Source organism: Malaclemys terrapin, chromosome 9 (genome assembly GCF_027887155.1).
Source record: "Malaclemys terrapin pileata isolate rMalTer1 chromosome 9, rMalTer1.hap1, whole genome shotgun sequence".
NCBI lineage: Eukaryota > Metazoa > Chordata > Testudines > Emydidae > Malaclemys > Malaclemys terrapin.
The window spans coordinates 65,553,165-65,573,067 of NC_071513.1; the positions used below are offsets into that span (position 1 = coordinate 65,553,165).

The window sequence follows — 19,903 nt, forward strand, 5'->3', positions numbered from 1 at the left end:
AAATTACTGCAGAGAAAAAAAATCACCATTTTCTCTCTTAATCCTTTGAATGGCTTGGTGCATTCACTTCAATGTTTGAAAAACAAAGGAAGGGACCTTGTACCTTATTTGTGTAAACTGGGATGTTATAATTTTGACAATATATGTTATGCCTTTAAAATAGCATTCCATGGAGCACAGTATTCAAATGCTAAGGGCAGCACAGGTATCAAAAGTAGGACCACCTCAGAAATGTTGCATCTTCATTGAACATTAACCTTTTAAGCATTCCCTAAGTGTATAAGTTAAGCAAAGCAGCACCAGCTTGTCACATGGTAGTATGTCTCCACATTCCATTGAAATAAATGATGTTGTAACAAAACCATGCCTTGCCTGACTGTACTGCACTGAACATCCCAAATGTCACTGCACTGTGCGTCCCAGATTCCATATGGTAGGTATCCAGAGATGTCATTTATTTAGCCCTTGGGCAGGGGTGAAAGTAACTTAAAGGACTTACCCGTATGCCGCAGTCCTGAGGGGGGCATGGCCTCAACCGGAAGAGGTGGTGCCTTTCAATATTTAAAGGCCCTGGGATTCCAGCTGTGGCTGGGAGCCCCAGGGTCTTTAAATGACCCCAGAGCTACCAGCTGCAGAGGCGGCTGGGAGCCCCGGGGCTCAGGGACGAATTAAAGGGCCTGGGACTCTGGCAGCTGCGGTGAGCCCTGGGCCCTTTAAATTCCCGCTAGAGAAGCCAGTCCAGTCCGGCCGCACCAGACCGGCATACTTTCACCTCTGCCCTTGGGCTTCTTTTCATCTAAGTATCGTGCAGTATATCAATCATGAGGGCACTTAGTGAGGATGTTGAGCTGTTCACAGTTGTTCAATTTGTAACTCTGTCTGGGTGTACTGGCTTTTTTTATTTGTTCTAACATGATATTGGTTTTCAGTGCATACAAAGTAAAATATTTGAATACAGATGATACTTGTCAAACAAATCAGTTAGGGGCCAGTAGCTGAGAAGGGTGCTGGGATTATCCACAGAGAGAATCAGTCAACACCTTCTACTCTGCCAAATGCAGCTCCAAACCCTTGAGGCTGCAATAGACCCCGCTTGCCTGCAGGGATATCCCTTCCACAGGGGAGATTGGAGAAATTCTCCAGGTAGCTCTACCCCACCCCACCCTTGCACATAGCTCCCACTGCCTTTTTCCACATAGGCACAGAAGCAATTTCAGTGGGAGCTGAGTTCTGTGCATCTTCCCCAGCACAGGGGGAATTGTACTGGTTAATGTACCAGGGCTCCCTCTCTAGCCACAAAGGTGGAGGCAGAATTTGCCTTTTTTAGCAGACAGAGTAAATAGAAATTAGAAATGTATTGTATTACAGTATATACCAAAGGGAAAGAAAAACTAGCTAATACCCCTATAAAGGTCAAGGTAAGCGCCCCGTATTTTATTTAAAACATTTACATTACCCATCACTTAAAAGGAAAAATCATTCCATCCTTGTGCATGGGGATCATTATTATTTATTTTTAAAGATTGGCTAGTTATTGAAATTTGATCTGAACAGGATTGCACTGGGTTAGTTTGAGGTACTCAAGAGTTTGGATCTAGGCTCAAATTTTAGTTGCATAGTCCATGGAACCTCACACCCAAATATATGACATGGTGATGTTTAGGTGTGAGGCCTGCCCAGAACTACCTGCCAGTGCTTTATAACACAAATGGCAGAATAGGGCCAGCTGAATGAGGAGGTGCAGACAGCATCTTCCTTCTCTGGAACTGGGCAGACTTATTCTCATCCAGACTCTTTTCCATGGCTGGCATGGGTTTGCAGAGTGTGTGGTGCTCTGAGTTACCTTGAAAATATATTGTCACAGATCAGAGTTTACCAAAGGAGAACCCAGGAGATTTGGATTTAGCTTATTGGATACCAACCCATCCATTTCAGATGGGTTCAGATATCTTAATTTGTCTAATTGTTTTTTCAGCCTTAGAAATTAGTTGCATTTTGTCTGTCCCAATTTAAAATGTCTGTCCTGCAATTCAAAAGCTTCCCTGGGTTCAAGTTATGTAAGTGATCCCCTCTTTCCCCATGACCTCCTGCAGTAACTATTCCATGGAACTGTGACCCTGCCAACCAGGCCTATTGAGGACAAGGGATGGGATTTTTACGGGACCCGGACCTAGTCAATGGAGCTTTCTTCTGCAAGAGATCAGAACAAGTATGCGTCTTGCCCCATTCAGAATGAAATGCAATACTCATCTCTTCGACTTAGCTTTCTCCCAGTCACCTTTTCACACAGATACTTCACTCATTCTCTCACACTTTCACAACTTCTATGTACTTTTCAAGTTGCCTCTTACTAGGGGGTAGGGTAAGAGTGTTAACTTCAATTTTAACATCTCTGGGGTATGAAAATACCATAGGAATGAGGAGTATGTAAACAACCTGATCTATTTTTAACATAGCCATCACCTTAGAGACTGGGTGCTCAGGATTACATTGCACTCCATTACTGCCCCTTTCCTGTCCCAGAATGCCACATACACTGAGGGAGATGCTATGCTGACCTGAATAAGTCGGCATTAAATCCCTTTTGTGTCAGCGGAGGCAGTGCAGTTGGGACTTAGGCAGGACTGAGGATCTGGTCCCAATGTTACACGTGTTGATGAAAATACTAGCAGCAAAACATACTGTGATGCAAATGCTAGACAGCATGAAAAAGCAGTGGTTGAATTCTAGTTGAGATTTTACAGTGGAGCTTGGACAAATGTGAATAGCTAAAACTATGAGGGTTTGTATAGTTCTAGCCATAAGTGATCTAGTTTGCCAACTGTAAAAGTAACAGGAATAAATGAAGCTGCATCTCTTTAAATCCCAAGGGACATTAAAGTGACAATTAAAAAAAAAACAAAACAGAAGAAAAAAAGCCCTTCGTTATTCTACAATAAGAGTATTGACATTTTTATGGCTATTTTATAAGCAATACCTCACACATGTTTAAAGATTGTGGATTTGCAGACAGATGTGTCAGCCTTAATGGTTCAGTCACATTTCACATATCCAGTGATGAATATTTTGCATGAGGGCCAATTAATCTAAGGTAGCTAAGAAACCAAAAAGTGGCCAAAATCCGAGAAGTGAAGAACTAGTCTGAAATGTTTTAAATAGTTTGAAACTCACACTGTTTGATGATTTGTGGGTGTGGGAATAGTCTGTAAGTAACTAGAGAATGTGAGAATAGAAGGAGCCATAATTCATCTGTTCTCATGGCACATACATAACAGCAAATGTTCATATTTTTGAAGTGAAATGTTAGGAAGTAAATTACATTCTTTTCTAAGCAGTCTGAGAGTGTAAACCTCAAGTATTTTGGAAAGAGGAGAGAATACAAATCTGTTGATATACTGATATACAATTGACAATGTCTTAAGGCATTCTAGGGAATTAGTTATCTGTTAGAGGGAGGAGTTGCAGGCACATGTAGCTATTTTAAACATCCTATAGAATAGCTATAGTGAGTAAGTCATGATTGCCTTCTAATAATTTTGAATAGTGACCAACACATCCTAAAAGCTTTTGTTACAGTAGGTGTGGAACGTCATGTGAAACCTTCATTTCCCCACAGTCACAGCTTCAGGCAGTTAATAACAAAGCATTACATGATTAATCTCTTTCTCTGGCAAGAAAACAAGTATTTGACAGAAAATTAGATAGACTAAGCCAAATTTTCAAAAGTGGCCAGTGATTTTTGGGTGCCCAATTTGAGACACACTACAAGGGTTAGCTTTTCAGAGGGTGAATGCTCAGAACTTTCTGAAAATCAGTCTCTTTTAAGGTGTCTCAGATTGGGCATCCCAAATCAGCAGTAGCAAGAAGCTCTCTGGATAGTATGTAGTGGAGAGCAGTTCTAGGCTCAGTTCTTCTTTACTCACTTTCTGGAAACAATTGCAGTGAGATCTGGTGCCAAAGAGTTGTCTTGGTACAACCTATTTACAGTGGAGTAAAACCTCAGCATGAGCAGAGTGAATATTCACTATAAAGCAAGTAGAAGTCTATTTAATTACTGAATTGGAGACTTTTGTCTCCACCACCCAATCAAGAGAACTTCCTTGGATGGTACATTCCCTTTAATCAGGTTTGATTGAATGTTCGGCCTTAATGAATTTATTCTACTAGCAAAGACCCACTTTTATTGTGACTAAAAATACTTCAGAGAAGCTGGAGCTATGCACATTACAAGATTTCTCTGTCTAAAAAATCTTCCAAATACCCAGATGTGCAGATTAGGCAGACAGAGATTAAGCAGGCCCGTGATTTTAAAAGAATTAACTGTTTAATCTCAATATTAATGTGGCACCTTTGTGTTGTTTTGTAATAAATTATGTACCTAAAAAAAGTGTACTTGGCTTAAATATAAATTGGAAATATAGCTGAAACACACTCATTTTTCTTAATTTTAATACAGCATTGCTTTGGTGGGATAAGTAAATCAGAACTCACTAATCCCTAAAACAGTTTGAAAACACCATATTTATTCAGATTTAGAAACTAAACATTCCAGTTGAAAAGGTCAGTGGCACATACAGCATGTGCTGTAAGATTGGTAACTGCTCAAATCTTCTCAGTTGTGAGACAGCTGGATAAACAAAGCATGGATTAGCCAGGTCTGGCTGTAAACCCGCAGAGCACCTTCATCTGTAGCTTTCTGTCATTAGTAGTTCACAGAACTAAGACAACATTTGGAGAGAGAGAGAGGTGGTGCCTTGGATGGGTACACTGGCCTTTCTCATCTGCAGACTAGAGTTGAAAAACTTTTAATCATGAGTCAAATGAGGCCGGTGGTCATATCCTAGTCCTTAGAGGACATTTGCTCATATCACAGAACTTCATAATCATATGACAATTGACATATCTCATTCCACATTGACAATCTCATTCCAAGGAATATGATCTAAGCACTGCCATTGCAGATCAAGACTGAGATGTATTAACAATTCTTATCAGGAAACTTACACAGTGCTTGCCTGGTGCTAGCCAGTGATGTTATTACTTCACTTCACTGTGCACAAAATACTTTTACAAATAGAGTAACATATTTAAAAAAAAAATAGGGCAATTAACTCATTGATGCCTGGGTTCAAACTGTATGGTTTCTTTCCCAGCAATGAACTTATTGAACTGGCGGGGCAAAGCAGTGGCATTTTACAAATCAATAAGAATTCAGTCTTCGAAGCCCATCAAGCTTACCTGGTCAATACTAGAAAATGTGGCTTATTTTAAATGTGCACATCACACTATTCATTCGTTGTCCATTCGGGTCTCCAGTTAGGTGCCTGTGACATGTTGTTCAGTATAACTCAACTAAAACACAACTCTGTGTTAAGCAAACAAATCTGAAGTTCCTTTCTCCTGAGCTGACAACCCTGCCATAAAACAGCTCTTCCTGGATCTCCACAGCACAATCTGGTGCATTTATTTTCTGCTAAAACAAGTATCTTAGACACAAAATTGTCTCCATAGCACCTGAGCTCAGTGTTTGGTCTAATCACCATGTTTTCAGCACTGCTCTCCAACTGCTTCTCCTTTCTATTTTCTCTGTTCTTACCCAGTGCAATCCAGGAAATTCTTCCAATGTTCATCACCAAAGTCCTCTTTTTTTGAATTACTTTGTACTGTATTTATTTTTATTTTTCAGACTGGAACAAGCATATTGAGTATAAGCCTGGCTCTGGCAGCATACCTTTGTTTCCCAGCATTCATCTGGAAACCTGTGATGGACCTGTTTCCTCAATCCAGACCACTATTGAACTGCAAACCAATTATATTGGAAAGGGCTGTGACCGAGAGACATACTCTGAGAAATCACTGCAAAAATTATGTGGTATGTGCTTGGTTTTCAGTTTACTTATTAATTCCTTTTGTCCAGATAAAGCACTTTTTCCATAAACACACAGACCAAGTCGCTACTGTATATGTGGTTTTACATATGCACAATGTCCATTATAGCTAACTGGCTGGTACCCATAGGAATGAACAAGATGGTATGATGTAACATCAGAGGTAGTTCTTGCTTTTCTCTTCCACTCTTTCTTCATTACTTTCTTACTTTCAGTTCTCCTCTCCTTCCTCTCTTCTCCTCTTTATCTTCTTTCCTTCTTTTCTTCTTCTCATCCTTCTCCCTTCCCTTCATTTATGATGTGGATGATTTATTATTTCTATTGTGGTGTTTATCATACCAGGAGCTGTATAAACAAATAACAGATTATTATGAAGACCTTAGCACTTCACCCACATGAAACTGTAGTTCCTATTCCAATGACCCTTTCTAATTTCATTGCACCAAACAAATCCACTTAAGAAATGTCATGCAGTCCTTTGCCAGAGTTTTTAAAAAAATGGAAAGTTTGGGATACTATGGAAAAAAGGTATTTGAGAGATGGATAGTTTCTACAAAAGATATTCTGATTTAGTGAAGAGTTTCCAAATGTGTTTTGCCCCTTTATTCAGTAGCTCAATATAGGCTTGAACTAGATGCTCCAAATTTGTTTTGCTGCGCAGGTATCACCAACAGGAAAAGTGTCTTGCTATTCTTGGAAGGCAAGAGGACTATTTAGTTAGCTATTAGTTAGTTAAGAAAAAAAGTACTTTGATACTCCTTTGACCTGAAATTTTTATTTCTACGTGTGGACTCTGGTATAGTTTCTGAGCATTGGAGTGGCCAGCACTCCAGCTAAAGGCTTGTGTAAGATTTGTACTTCAGGATGTCCACAGACTAAGCCACACTTTAGAGCTATGTACACTTTACCTTATGGTATCTGCAACTCCAGGGTGTGTCATTCTTAAGGCTTGTGTCTGAACTGCTGTCAATGTGCAGTTAGGCAGTCTACAGCCCCAGAGTGCAGCTTTCCTAAGTCTCATGTCTAAGCTTCTACGACATGTATTCTAGGATGCCCACAATCAATACAACTTTTCCATTTTAATTCATAACTTTTCTGTTGGGCTTTATTAATTGGCTTAAATTTGCTTTGCTAACACCACTGCAATACTGTACAGATCAATAAACTAACCTTTTAGAAAATAATTTTGGGCCTGAAAATGTCTCAGGCAACTTTACCAAACATTTTTTTAAAAATCTAAAGCATTTCCCAGGCCAAAAATTTTTTACTTGGAGTTAAGATTATAAATATTCTGACTGGGCAAGGCCAGATGGCTATAGAAAAGTAATGGGAGATAGATATATTAGCCCCAGGTTAAACAAATCCCTGGTACCAGGATAAGTAAATGGCAGCTGCTCCAGGTCAATTAAGATACCTGGGGCCAACTAAGAGCTTTCCAGAAGGCAGGGAGGATGCTAGGTTGATTGGGATACCTGAAGCCAATCAGGGGCTGGCTGCAACTAGTTAAAAAGCCTCCCAGTTAGTCAGGTGGGTGTGCATGTCAGGAGCTGTGAGAAGTTGTGTTGTTGGAGAGACTGAGCTGTACATACCATATTAGGCACAAGGAAGGAGGCCCTGAGATAAGGGTGAAGTGGAGCTTGAGGAAGTGGGGGCTGCTGTGGGGAAGTAGCCCAGGGAATTGTACATGTCTGGGAGACAACAGAGACTGTGCAAGGGAGGATAGCTTCTCCTCACCTACCTTGCTGGCTTATGATGAAAATGGCTCAGTAGACTGTGACCCTTGTCTCTAGAGAGAGAAGGGTTAAGTGGAGGGTCACAGTGAGCCTCTGAGGCTAGCGAAATCTGTCAGGAAACGCAGAACCCACGGAAACAAGGACAGAGCTTTGTCACAATATCTATCAGTTACTTGTGGGGTAAACAAGAAGTAAAAGAATATTATTGTCCTCATAAAATCTACAGATATTACCCTGGAAATTGCACAGGTAAGGTAACACAAACAACCATAATTTTACTCCTGAATCATAATCCAACTAACAGAGATACCACAAAAGCAGGAGAAAATCTGTCTACAAGCAGCACTCATCTTCATCAATCAGTGATATTAAAACTGAGACGTTGATCTAACTGGGCAACCTTACTCTTGTTGATAGATCAGTGGTTTTCCACCTGTGGTCCATGGACCCCTGAGGGTCTGCAGACTATGTCTCAGGGGTCTGTGAAAGGTTGTCATTAACATAGAACAGTAGTTTTTAACCTGTAGTCTGTGGACACCATGCCTGAGATTTCCAAAGGGGTCTGCACCTCCCTTTGAAATTTTTTAGGGTTTTGCAAATGAAAAAGGTTGAAGACCACATTGATAGAGGATCGAGTACACCTTTAGCTTTTTAATATAAATCAACATGTCTTCACATTGCAGCAAAATGTTCTTGCCCTTTTCAAGACCCGATGCAGGCATCACAAAAACATAGGTTTTTATGTCTCTTCAACAAAAATTGACTTCATTTGCATAATCATTCAGGACAAATTTCACCAAAATACATATGGTTTCAGATGAAGGGTTACTCTGTAAGATTTAGAAAAGATATGTAGCAACCATATCTGGGGATATGAATCTTTTAAGGGAAGGATCCAAACTAGGTAAGTTATATGCCAGGAATGTGGGATGACAGGGATCATACATACATGCAGTGTCACAGATACATGTATACAGAAGCACAGATTCTCAGCTCAACACTCTGAGGAAACTACTTCGGCAAGGCAGACTTTAGACTTAACCTAGGTTTTGATAAGAATTTTATCAGAATGTTACTCAAGGTACAGCAAGGATGCAAGGTGGAACGTTGGTAAGTGCAAGGGGTAGAGTTAAAGTTAGATGTGAGTTTCTAGGCTTTCTAGTTCAGGTGACACTTGAAAAAAAATCCAATCTTTCTGTTTGCTTTTTGAGTAAACTATGTTTCTAAAGGGCTATTTTTTCTCCTTGAGTAACTGATAAGTATTTGCAATCTTAATTCTGGGTTAACTTTTTTCCTAGGAAGAATATCTGCAGGCTAAAATTGATAGAGAGAGGCATGATCATAAACATTTCAGCAGGTCTTATGATGGTTAGTGTATCTAGTAGAGGAAAGTGTTTGGGAAGATGGACAGACACAGTGACTAACAATATTGTATTATTGCTTAGGTGAGAGCTCTTCCCAGTGCATCTATAAAGGAATAGAATCTTTAAATCCAGAAGAGAAAATAGATGGAATGCAAAATATCCTTGTAAAATGGGAAAAATTCAAATGGACTCAAGGATAGTCTCCTGTGTCTGGTATTCCTGTGTTCATAGAGAAGAGTAAGTGTGAGAGACAGATACTGATGACCGGAGTTTCCTTGAAAGGGTTATAAAAGAAAATGAGTTTTGCATCAAAATTGCATCTGGAGTGGTTTACATGCCTGTACTTAGTATTTACTGCCAATCCCTACTTCAGAGAGAGCTCATAGGAAAGCAGGTTAATTTTGTTTAGAAAACTGTTTTCACCCAGAAATGACCTGATAGTGTGTAATGGTTTGAAGAATAAATTCTTGGAAAGGAACAACCTGCGTATCTTGATGTCAGTGAAGCACCGTGCGATTGCAGGGAAAGTGCAATGTTGAGTGATTACAGAGAAATGATCACTTGTGCCACATAGAGCACAAGACTCTCTCAAGCCTTTGTAATTAAAGGCCCCAATTGATAAATCATGTGTTCACTGCTTAACTTATCTGGTGGACATCCAGTGAATTCAACTGCTGAAGAAGGACAAGACATTAAAATGCAGTCATTTCTTTCTGTTCATTTATACTTGCCATTCAACGTGCCAGTGATTCACTCCCACTTTGACAATCAAGGTATGCAATGTAATTTCCAGAAAAGATTGGTATAACAGGAGCTTTTTTATTTAAAAAAAAAAAAAAAAAAAAAAAAAAAAACCTCCGCTCCGATGAAATTATGCCTCTTGACTCATTTTAAAATATAGGGGATTTTGGAAAAAAAAAATCTATAGTCTTCTGCAAAAGTAAAGTACCCCTTCCCAACCCCTACTAAAACAATGTTTAGACTAAACAAATCAGTTAAGGCTGGACAACAGGGGATTAATGATCATGCTGCTGTTTCCCTTCTCCCCAATATATTGGTATAAAAATAAAATCCTAGGGAACTGCTAACAGCTCCATTTGACAGATCGGGAGTTGAGACACAGAGAGATTAATTGATTTGCCTAAGACCACCCAAAAGTCTGTGGTAGAGCAGGGAGTTGTACCCAGGCTTTTCAAGTCCCAGTTAGTGTTCTAAGCACTAGGATATCCTTTATATGCTAACGGTCAGTGTTGGCAGAAGAACAAATTGATATAAACTGGTTGTGAACAAATTCAGGCTGAAAATTAGAAGAAGGTTTCTAACCATCAAAGGGTTGAGTTACTGGAACAACCTCCCTATAGGAGTTATGGGGAAATAACTTAATTAGTTTTAAGAAAGAGCTGGACAAATTTAGGAGTATGATGAGTTTGCTTGTGATGCTAAGAGGCAAGGCCCAACAGCCCTGGGGCTCCCTTCTGGTTTATATCTTCAGTTCCTAAAAGCCCATGCTTCAGGGTTTCAGCTGGTCACCTGCAGAGGCCAGGAAAGGACTCCCCACTGCCACACACATACCCCAAATATATTCTGTTTTTGTTTGTTTTAATCTCCTTCCTCTGAAGCGTAAGGGATGGCCATGGCTGAAGATAGGACTTTGGACAGGGCGCTGAGTGTTCTTTGTCTCAAATGCCTGGCTGGTTGGTTCTTGCACATGTGCTCAGGGGCTAAATGATCGCCACATGTGGAGTCAGAAAGGAGTTTCCCCCCAGGTCAAATTGGCAGTGGCCTTGGGTTTTTTTTCACCATCCTCTGCTGTGTGTGTGTGTGAGTGACTTGCCCAGACTAGCTGGATGTTTCTCACTTAATCATTTCCCTGCCAGGCACTGGTGTACGTTGGTCCCTTCTAGTCTCTGCCTGTGGCACATAATAGTCTAATCTCCTGTGGGCTGTAACACTATGGTTTAATTTCAGTTATTGGGCTTAGTGTGGGGGTGCTGTGGGAGGCCTGTGATATGCAGGAGGTCAGACTTGATGATCTGCTGGTCCTTTCTGGCCTTAACCTCTGTGGCACTTGTGTAGCACCCACTAAAGTCAACAAGATCTATGGACACCAGAGGAGGGAATTAGGCCTCTAAGCAGCATTAATATAGGGAGGAATGGCATATCTTGACATTTGCGTAGTGTGAAATCATCTACATCTATTTTTAATCAATAAAATGAAATACTGCTGTCTCCCCCCACAGAAAAACAGCAAAAAGTATTTTAAAGGTTCATATTAAATCTTGCGAAACCCTAGGCAGCAGTGCATTGTGGACTTTCTGTGAGGTAAATCTGATACAAAAGATACCCTGAGCAGAACGTTGAGGTGCTTCAGTGAGTAGCTGTCTGCTGCTGTTGCCTTGTGAAACAAAGTGCTTTGTGATTTTTGGAAGCTGCTAGCTCTTGCAATAGATGATAACATATTTTATGCTGTTTTGGGACAGCCAAGCCCCTTTTTTTATTCCTCCTCACACACTGTAGTTATGGTGAGCATCCTGTTGCTGTAGCAGAGAGCAGTTGCTAATGCTGTCAAAAACAATGTGATAGGATTGCAGCTGTGTCCCTTCAGCAGGTATATTCTTGCCTGCATATTGACTTTGCCCTCCTTATTTGACACGCTATCCCTGACATGGTTGCATAAGCACAGACAGGATTTACTCCCGAATAGTGAAAGTTTTATGACTTTAGCTTGTTTTCTCTAATACAGAAACAAAAATTAATCACAAAAAGGAGCACTTCAAATGGTAATTACACATTAATTTGCATATAAAGTCATATTACCAGTCATGTTTTATATTCTGTAGGGTTACAGTAAAATCAGGTGATTCCAAGCTACTGACAAAGTCATTGTTGAGAATTAAATATCTCATACTGAAGAAGGGAACATCTCAGGAATGTGGGTCCAACAGTTACTTAGCAGGGGCCCTGTATAAACTGTGCCAAAACTCCATGAGATGCTGCATATTGAACATCCAAATCCAACATTGTTTTTGGAGTAAATCTCCACACAATTATGTAGGGATTGAGTAGGAACCTGTCAGTCTGGGACCTGAGTCACCAAGGTACTTAAGCAGGAGTCTGACTTTAAGCATTGGAGAAGCCACAGTGCTATCAGACACTTAAAGTTAGGCTTCAGTTTAAGTACCTTGCTGAACTGGAGCCTGAGTAAGCTATTTAGGAAGTGTATTTGTTCATTTGGGAGCTTTCTCACAGTTTCACTCTAACTGAAAAATTAGATCTTAGCATGATTACCCTACTAAATGTTTATTGCTGCCTCTGACCATAGTGCAGGATTAATAGAGACAGAAATGTTTCTCCATGATCCCATAAATTATTTAGTGCAAATCTGTTTTAGTTTAAAAACCTATTTTTCTTTAATACACAATTCTTTGCAAATTACTTCTATGCCCTTTAAGTTTAAAAAGAATCCATAAAACAAAGGCTGATTCCTTTAGAAAAACATAGTGTTACTTGTGCTGTGTGCAAGTAAAATATTTTTAAGTGGCTTGAGCAATGAAAAAACAAATTTACAAAGTTTATTATAGATTGTGCCATCTGGATAAATTGAGTTTGATGTTTTCCAATAGATAACATCTGTGTATTAGGCAGTGCAACCTGGTGTGTTATCCACAATTAGTGTTTATAAAACAAACACAGTTTGTCCTTGTGCACAGCTTCCACATATATATTTTTAGGTTTGATGATGATGCCACTTGGAAATTACTTTTAAATGAGATTTTTTTAAAAAAGAAAACCTGTTAGAAATAACGTAAGTGTGGGGGAAATATCCAAGAACTTCAGAGTTATTAAATGCAACAAATGCCATCACAAAGCTGCATGTTGATTATTACAGTATGGTAATTAGATAACAAAACTGTTGGCTAGGTTACAGTCCCCACATAAAGCTAAACACCAAATGCAACACTAGTGGTTAGGGTGTTTCTCCTCTAGGTGGTGGTATCTTATTAGTTTGAATTGTTTTGGTTCACTCTGGGATTTTTTTCTTGACACTTTTTCTTCACAAAGGCACCATCAGGAATGTACGAATTCTTCAGGGATGCCTAACCCATGCTAAATACTAACTTTGCTAACCTTACCAAGTAAAGGCTCCACCATGACAGACCATCTCAAAAAGCTGCCTGAGAATGGTAAACCTTAAGGATGCTGTGTTTTCATAACCACACAGCTCTAAAAAATTTTGCTAACTTATTAAGGTCTTCTACACTGTAGCATTTTCCATTTTTGTTTTTCAAACTGTCTCTCAAAAAAAGATGGGTAGCTTATAGCCACTTCATTAATCATTCACTTTTTAGAAAGCGACTGATTGACCTCAGTCATGAGCATCCCTTCACTCTCTCTGCAATTATTAGGGTACTTATGGTAACAGCTATCAAGGATGCATTGTATGATACTGAGCGTATGTCTATACTACAATTGCTGCAGCTATGCCACTGTAGTGTAGATACTTGATACAGTGATGAAAGGGGACTTTCTGTTGGTATAGTATATCCACTTGGTAGCTATGTCAGGGGAAAAATTCTTCCATCAACCTACTTGCAACTATTGTGGGGGTCAGTTCCACTTAATTACATCACAACGGACACACCACTTTTCTTATTTTAGGTGTAGATGGGGGCCCAAGGGTTTTACCATGGGACTACAAGAGTATTACAGTGATATAGGGTGACCATGTTTCCCTATGCTGAATACAGGACACCTGTTAAAATTACTTCTGAGTCAAATGGCAATCAGTCATAGAAATGTTCAAATTAACATCAAGTTGACTGAGCCCCTGTTAGAAACAAATACTGCGTTGGATTCTTTTTATTTACCTACTTATCTTTAGGGTTCACACAGGGAGGGGTAACACACACTCCTGCCCCTCACACATACAGGGAGGGGTGACGCACACACATACTCCCATACACCTCTCTCACACACCTCCCTGCCTGATGCTCTCTGCCCTCCTGAGGTGACACGTTGAGGGTGGGGGAAGAGATACGCAGGCTCACATTCCCCCACTCCAGATTTCTGTCAGGGTTCACACCAGAATGTGGCCAGAAACAGCCTTTCATCACTGTGCAGAAGGGAAAGGATGGGAGCTGCTTCCAGCTGCAAGGGAGGAGGATGGGGGGGAAAGGGATGACCTGGCCTGTGTCTTTGCTGAGCTCATCTCTTCCCTGCCCTTCCTCGCCCCACCCCACCACCGCTTCCACATGGCTGGAAGCCGCTTGTCCCTTCCTGCACGCACAGTGTCAAAAGGCAGCTAACCCCTCCAGTCTGCTGCTCTCCACTGACAACCTAGCTGCCTCCGGCTACAGCACGGGCAGGAAGGGGTTAAGCCCTAAGGATGCATTGTGCACCGGGGCCCAGGGAACCTGATTGCAGGAGCTTCAGCAAACTGGGCCAGAGAGGTGGCTCAGCAGGGGATGGAGCAGCCCTGTGCCCCCTGGGGGCAGGACCCAGAGCGGGGGGAGGGGTAAAGAGGGTGCTAAGCCCCGGCCCGGGGGCTGCTGTGGATCCTGCAGGTTTGGGGGGTGAAGAGGCTGGAAATCACTTCTCTTCCCTCCTTCCTCGCCGCCACTCCAGAGCTTAGCTGAGGGGCAGAGAGGTTTCCCCGTGCCAGCGCTGTGTGGAGCTTTGACATATGCAGGGCTCGGCTCCTCTTGGTCAGCGCCCTGGGCCGGAGGTCTTGGGCTTTCCCAGGGCACCAGCCCAGCCAGAGGCAGTGGGGGAAGGAAGGAGCCTGCTGACCAGGCTGTTGGTGAGCTCAGTGCTTCAACCAGGGGCTGGTTCTCTGCACAGTGCTGGGTGCGGGATGCGCCCTGCTGGGGGGAGGATATGGAGGGGCAGCGGGGTTGAGGGTGGGGGGGAGAGGCAAAGTAGGTAGTCGACAGTGAGAGGGGAAGCACGTAAAAGGCCAATGGGTGGGTAGCAGAGGCGACATGTAACTGTCCGCCGTCTGGGGCCTGCCCACATTCACCAACCACCACAGCTCACAGCCAGTGCCAGCCCGAAAGGGGATGGGGAGCGGGGCCCTGCTGGCCAAGAGCTTGCACGCAGTGGGGGCTGTGCTGATGGACCAGCCGGGGGAGTGGCTGACCCCATGTGCTGCATCTTCACCTCACCACCAGCCTTACACACCCACTCCCATCATTGGCCACTGGACCCCCCCACACACACACACTCACTGCTGGTGAGCAGGGATCTGGCCAGCAGCAGGACCCACCAGTACTTATGCGGGGGAGACAGAAAACATGGGGCAATTTGCCTGTTTTTTAAGAAAGTCAGGACACCTGCAGGAGGGCTTAAACATGGGACTGCCCTTTTAAAAATGGGACATCTGGTCACCCTACAGTGATATGAATCTTTACCTATTTTCTAGAGATAGCATTACTAACAATCTACCATCATTGTGAATTTCTATGATGTGTCCATGGAAGGAAATTCATGCAGTTATCTCAAACTCATGCCTATAAAATCTTAGTTCATGGTGATGTGTTGTGATATATGTACACACCAGCAGGAAAGGGAGATGTTGAGCTTTCCACTGGGACACAGAATACTTGCTTCTTGTGGTTTCTGAAATGCCAGATGTGAAACATAAGATAATGTTAAAGCTATTTAAAATAACAATGAGACCTTTCTAAGACATTCTTCTCCCTCCAGTGCCTGTAAAGTTGTACTCAGCAATGACCAATATATCTAGGGGAAGGATTTCATTAATAGCACCAGTTAAAAAAACCACAACATCAAAAACAAAACGCACCTTTCCGTAAACTGTGTGTTGGTACTGTACAAAGGCATTCTGACTCTGAAGTCAATGGAACCATTTGTGGAGTAAGATGTTGCTGAACAGGAGCAAGGGTATCTGAATCTGGCCTATAATGAATTTAACGGAATAGCTTTCTCATCACTACCTCATCATATGTCATCTGCAGGAGCATCCTCAGGTGCCATTGACTTATTACCGACTCCTAGTGCAGCAACTAACTGGACAGCTGGGCTTCTGATAGACAACAATGACATGATTTTTAAATTTGATGGAAAACAAGGAGCCAAAATTCCTGATGGAATAGTACCAAAGAATTTAACTGATCAATTCACTATCACTATGTGGATGAAACATGGACCTAGTCCAGGACTGAGAGCTGAAAAAGAAACCATTCTTTGCAACTCTGACAAGACAGGTGAGTCTATTTATTTTAAATCTTTTTGGCAGAGCTCACAATGGCGTGGGTGGAGTTTTTCTTCCTATCAGTTAATATATTTTGAAAGGAAGCCATAAATCTTGAGTATTGTGTCTCTGAAAGTTTTACACATTCCTTAGTTGGATGATAACTGAGCTCAGTGAAAGTTTCCGCAATACTTTTGCATTTCTCAAAACTCATCTAAGGATTTTGTAGAGAGTGGTTGACAGAATGGGGAAAATTAGTTTTAATTTTTCATGATTTAGATTTGGGAAATTAGTGTTATGTTAACTGAAATCCGATTAAATATTAATTGGAAAACTGCTGACCCAATTCATCCATAAACTAAATGGATAGGACCTAATCTTCAAAGGTGCTAAGCACCTGCAGCTTTCACTAAAGTCATGAGGAGGTACAATTCTGAAATAAAGTAAAATGTTATGTCTGTTGGTTTGTTTGAAGTTATATTGCCTCCTTATACAGGCAGAATTTTTATTTGAGGCAAATTCAGCTAGACAAAGCAATTATGACACTTCAGTGGTTTAAGCCTCTTTATTTTCTATATATTTTTAGAAATGAATCGACACCATTACGCACTTTATGTGCACAACTGTCGTCTGGTGTTTCTGCTGCGTAAAGATTTTGACCAGGCTGATACATTTCGCCCGGCAGAGTTCCACTGGAAGCTGGATCAGGTACTTGGGCTCCTTTTATTATCTGTATGTAACCTACACTTACAAGGGATGGTTCTCTGTCCCCCCTGTAAAGGAAGAACCCCATAGAGTTGAAGAGATTGCTGCAGGCTTTGAGCTAACTGTTTTCATCTCAGTGTGGTAGAGGCTTGTAATTTTAGATCCAGAGGTCCTGGGTTTGATTCCCATTGCTGACAACCACACAAGGGCATCAGATTACATGTAGTTCCTAAAAAAAGTCCTCCATTCACCATCAGAAGCCTGTTTTATTTGCACAACAGAACTGATTTAGACCTTTCCAATGAGCACTTTGCTGATGTGGAGACAAGTACCTGATGGTGCATGTTGACTTGTCTTTCCTAGTCTGTAGACTCCTATGTTCAGTTGCTGTTGTATTTAATTTTGCTTGATTATGAAGAACACTTTATGGAGAAAATATTAAGTAGCCGAAAGTTGCCTTCCAGAGAATTATTAATTCTAGTTAAGATCAGGATGAAGGTTGCCCTGAATCCTGATTGTCAAATATATGTAACAGGAACCCATTTAATGGACATAGCAGTTGTTTTTTCACTTCTGGTATCCAGATGAGGGTTAGTTCTGGTATACTTGAAATGAAGAAGCCTTAACATGTCTCAATGGATGAATTTACACTAATGAATGGTGAACCTTTAAAGGTCTTGTAAAAATGATTTAGTTTGATACTATTGTGTTGAGTGCTATAGAAATATTTATAAGTCAATGCCATGGCACTGAATTGCTACAGTAAAAGATAAGTTCTGATAAGCATTCAAGATTTTAGAGATTTATTCAAAACTTGTGTACCATTTTGAGCTGGAAAGCTGAATTAAAATCACCTGTGTGCTTCTTTGTTTTCTTGTTTTGAAGCAGATTTTTTTTTTTTGTGCCTTTTGAAGAGGGAGGAACAGTATCTTTGAATAAGTAAACTATCATGAAATTCCAGTAACTTAGCCATGACAAAGCACTGGAAAATGTGCAGTAGGGGACAATACTCCATTGATAGGGAGATGTCTAATAGTCTGAGAGAACTTTTTCATCTCTACTACAGTCTGATTTTTTTGCTTCACACACTTTCTCTCTCATTTCCACACTTTTTTCAGATATTAGGCTAAAAATTAGACACACTTGGAAATATAGAAATGGCAACGACTCTACAATTTTATCTCCCTCTTACATTATTTTTGAATGTATATCTTTAACTGGACTCTGGATTCTTTTCTTTTTTTCATATCAAGTCATATTTTTGCCTGTGATTAACATAGATGATGATTAGCAGGCAATATACATTCTCCAGGTTCGTATTTTGATGCTAACATTTCCTCCCTCTACCTAGGGCAGAGTGCTATTCACCTTCCAGCTGCTTTGGTACACCTTTCCTTTTAGAGTTTAGGGTATTATATGCTGCTGTTTCAGAACAATACGTGGAGCCAAATCTGTGTGTGTGTGTGTGTGTGTGTGTGTGTGTGTGTGTGTGTGAAAATTGGATATATACAACTGCTATCCAGTGTCCAACAAGGGGTGAATGAGGGCCTGAGTCAAATTCTGAGTGAATTCAATGGAGTTATGACAGTTTACATGAGCAGACTGGCCTCACATCTTTAACTGAAGTTTAAACATCATCCCAGCTATTTAGTTACAGTTCTTTGATGTGTATCTTGAAGGTGCTGGAGGATTTCATCTAGAGACAATTGAATGAGCCCTTAGGGACAGGTTTCAGAGTAGCAGCCGTGTTAGTCTGTATCCGCAAAAAGAAGAACAGGAGTACTTGTGGCACCTTAGAGACTAACAAATTTATTAGAGCATAAGCTTTCGTGGACTACAGCCCACTTCTTCGGATGCATATAGAATGGAACATATATTGAGGAGATATATATATACACACATACAGAGAGCATAAACAGGTGGGAGTTGTCTTACCAACTCTGAGAGGCCAATTAATTAAGAGAAAAAAAACTTTTGAAGTGATAATCAAGCTAGCCCAGTACAGACAGTTTGATAAAAAGTGTGAGAATACTTACAAGGGGAGATAGGTTCAATGTTTGTAATGGCTCAGCCATTCCCAGTCCTTATTCAAACCGGAGTTGATTGTGTCTAGTTTGCATATCAATTCCAGCTCAGCAGTCTCTCGTTGGAGTCTGTTTTTGAAGTTTTTCTGTTGTAATATAGCCACCCGCAGGTCTGTCACTGAATGACCAGACAGGTTAAAGTGTTCTCCCACTGGTTTTTGAGTATTTTGATTCCTGATGTCAGATTTGTGTCCATTAATTCTTTTGCATAGAGACTGTCCGGTTTGGCCAATGTACATGGCAGAGGGGCATTGCTGGCACATGATGGCATATATCACATTGGTAGATGTGCAGGTGAATGAGCCCCTGATGGTATGGCTGATGTGATTAGGTCCTATGATGATGTCACTTGAATAGATATGTGGCATCGGGGTTTGTTACAAGGATAGGTTCCTGGGTTAGTGGTTTTGTTCAGTGATGTGTGGTTGCTGGTGAGTATTTGCTTTAGGTTGGGGGGTTGTCTGTAAGCGAGGACAGGTCTGTCTCCCAAGATCTGTGAGAGTAAAGGATCATCTTTCAGGATAGGTTGTAGATCTCTGATGCGCTGGAGAGGTTTTAGTTGGGGGCTGAAGGTGACAGCTAGTGGTGTTCTGTTATTTTCTTTGTTGGGCCTGTCTTGTAGGAGGTGACTTCTGGGTACTCGTCTGGCTCTGTCAATCTGTTTTTTCACTTCAGCAGGTGGGTATTGTAGTTTTAAGAATGCTTGATAGAGATCTTGTAGGTGCTTGTCTCTATCCGAGGGATTGGAGCAAATGCGGTTATATCTTAGAGCTTGGCTGTAGACAATGGATCGTGTGGTGTGTCCTGGATGGAAGCTGGAGGCATGTAGGTAAGTGTAGCGGTCAGTAGGTTTCCGGAATAGGGTGGTATTTATGTGACCATTGCTTATTAGCACAGTAGTGTCCAGGAAATGGAC

General features: G+C 41.1%; 1 protein-coding gene across 3 annotated transcripts in view; it reads left to right on the forward strand.

The window, feature by feature from the left end:
* Positions 1-19,903, forward strand: part of CLSTN2 (calsyntenin 2) — a 683,850-nt gene that overhangs the window by 567,668 nt on the left and 96,279 nt on the right. For all 3 annotated transcript variants that reach the window (XM_054040100.1, XM_054040098.1, XM_054040099.1), the window contains exons 6-8: positions 5,687-5,872; positions 15,963-16,211; positions 16,785-16,906. In XM_054040100.1, coding sequence (XP_053896075.1) covers positions 5,687-5,872; positions 15,963-16,211; positions 16,785-16,906 — 557 coding nt within the window. The remainder of the gene's footprint in view (positions 1-5,686; positions 5,873-15,962; positions 16,212-16,784; positions 16,907-19,903) is intronic.